The sequence below is a fragment of the Notolepis coatsorum genome (genome assembly GCF_963971535.1).
Source record: "Notolepis coatsorum genome assembly, contig: SCAFFOLD_391, whole genome shotgun sequence".
NCBI classification, from domain to species: Eukaryota; Metazoa; Chordata; class Actinopteri; order Aulopiformes; family Paralepididae; genus Notolepis; species Notolepis coatsorum.
In genome coordinates this window covers 119,236-121,144 of record NW_028171514.1, presented here as the reverse complement: position 1 = coordinate 121,144, position 1,909 = coordinate 119,236, and the positions used below count along the sequence as shown (strand labels likewise).

At 45.2% G+C, this 1,909-nt stretch overlaps 1 protein-coding gene across 1 annotated transcript in view; it reads left to right on the top strand.

Moving 5' to 3' along the window:
* Window positions 1–712: 712 nt before the first annotated feature.
* Window positions 713–1,909, top strand: part of LOC311248249 (teashirt homolog 3-like) — a 22,837-nt gene continuing 21,640 nt past the window's right edge. Inside the window, exon 1 of the mRNA XM_084339167.1 lies at window positions 713–1,019. Coding sequence (XP_084195293.1) covers window positions 980–1,019 — 40 coding nt within the window. The 5' untranslated portion in view covers window positions 713–979. The remainder of the gene's footprint in view (window positions 1,020–1,909) is intronic.

Genomic DNA, 1,909 nt, shown 5'->3' with positions numbered 1-1,909 from the left:
ACTATTGCATTACAATGTTCATGTAATTACACTTTACCTCATCTAATATACAAATAGCCTATCACCGTGAATTAGGCATAATGCAGCCAAAGACTTTAGACAATGGGTTTTTATTTTTATTATTGAAATGCTTTGCAAATACAAATGTTTGAATACTAGTCATTCATGGAGAAGCCTACTTTGTGTGATTAATTATTATTATTGTTATTAGTATTTGTATCTAATAAACTATAGCCTGCCCTGATGCAAGCAATGCACAGGGACTGGCCTTTTTATTCCATTTCTTTCAAGCCCATTGATTGATTGATTGATTGATTGATTGATTGATTGAACACTTTATTAACAGATTGCAGAATGGGTACAAACAATACAGTGCAGCTCAATACACACAATTGTTAAGGGGATGCAGAAGACCAGAGAAAGACTTTCGTCTTGTTTACACCAGGGTCCCCCATGAATGATATACAGTCCAGAGACATAGTACATAATAATAAACCATGGTGTGTTCCAGAGAGGCAGAGGATGTGATTCATATTAAAAACAGAACGGGGCAGCCCTGGCGGTGACCACGCACCGCCCCCTCCCTCCCGAGCCGTGAAGAGTTAAGCACGGCGCGGTGGGTCAGCCCTCCGCTCTGAGTGACGCGCTGCTCTCTCTCGCTCTGCCTCAACTTTGCAGGCTGTCGCCACCGAGGAGAGCAGCAGCAGGGAGGAGGTGCGCGCTGGACGGGCTTTACTGTTCACGATCACCGCTGTGACAAGGCAGGCGGACACCACCAGACAGAGCCTTCTTTTACCAGATCCGTTCCATTCCATAATAACAAACAATGATGTTTTAGTTTCCCTGCGGACTCTCGATGTTGTGTACAGGAGGGAGCTACTACTACATGAAGAAGGCGTAATCTGCGAGTAATAGTGGACCTTCTCGGGATTCTGCGAGCTGGGTATTAAAAAAAAATAGTTCTACGGGAAATCCAGCTATGCCGCGGAGGAAACAAGAAGCGCCCAAGCGCGCAGCAGGTACGTCGATGATCACGATCTATACGAGTGATAATAACCTGATCATAAGCGTTAAGATGTGCCTTTGTTTTTGTACATCTCTACTTGAAATCGCTGCATTTCCGTTTCCAGTGTATAGCCCCCCCCCTCCACACACACACACGCACACGCACTAGACAAGAAGATACAAAGTACCAAAGTGTTCAACCATGAATTACATGAAGCTATTAGTAGCCGATTGTTATTACCGTTCGTTTCCCTCCGACTAAAGTACCTTACTAGTGTTTGTCCTCCTCCTCGCCACGCGATCTGCTCGGCTACACTCACTATCCCTCCTCTCGGATTTAGTTAGTCGTTGTTGAACTTTCGTTTTCTATTGTTCCCAAAATCAATCCCTTATTATTTAGTTTGCTGATCGTACTAAAAGGTTATCATTCTATAAGCGCTTCGGGGGTCGAAAAAGAAACGGCGTTGCCTTGCTGTGTGGAATGCCCGAGGCGTTGCCATTATTACAGCCAACACACGCTCTGTGAACATTTGATCCGTGCGGATAACTTCTTTTCGGGGACAGGGTTGTGGGAGAATAGGCCTACCTCGTCTTTCTTTTTCTTTTTTTCTCCCTTTTCTCTTTCTTGGGATAAGATAAACAATTTGAGCGCGACAAAGAGATCTCGTGGAGTGGAAGAAGCCATAATCGACAGTTGCCATGTCTGATTTGACGGTTGATTGATTGGCTGTCATCCCCGGCTTTGATCTGTTCCTTCCACATTTTCATCAGGAAATCACTCCCCCATGTGCTGCAGCCCCCCCCCCCCTTCCCTCCCCTCCCCTTCCCTTGACGTCACATTTGTGAACCACTTTGAAAAAGCACTGTGTACTTTTCCCTTTTCTTTCTGATGGTCAAGTGACTC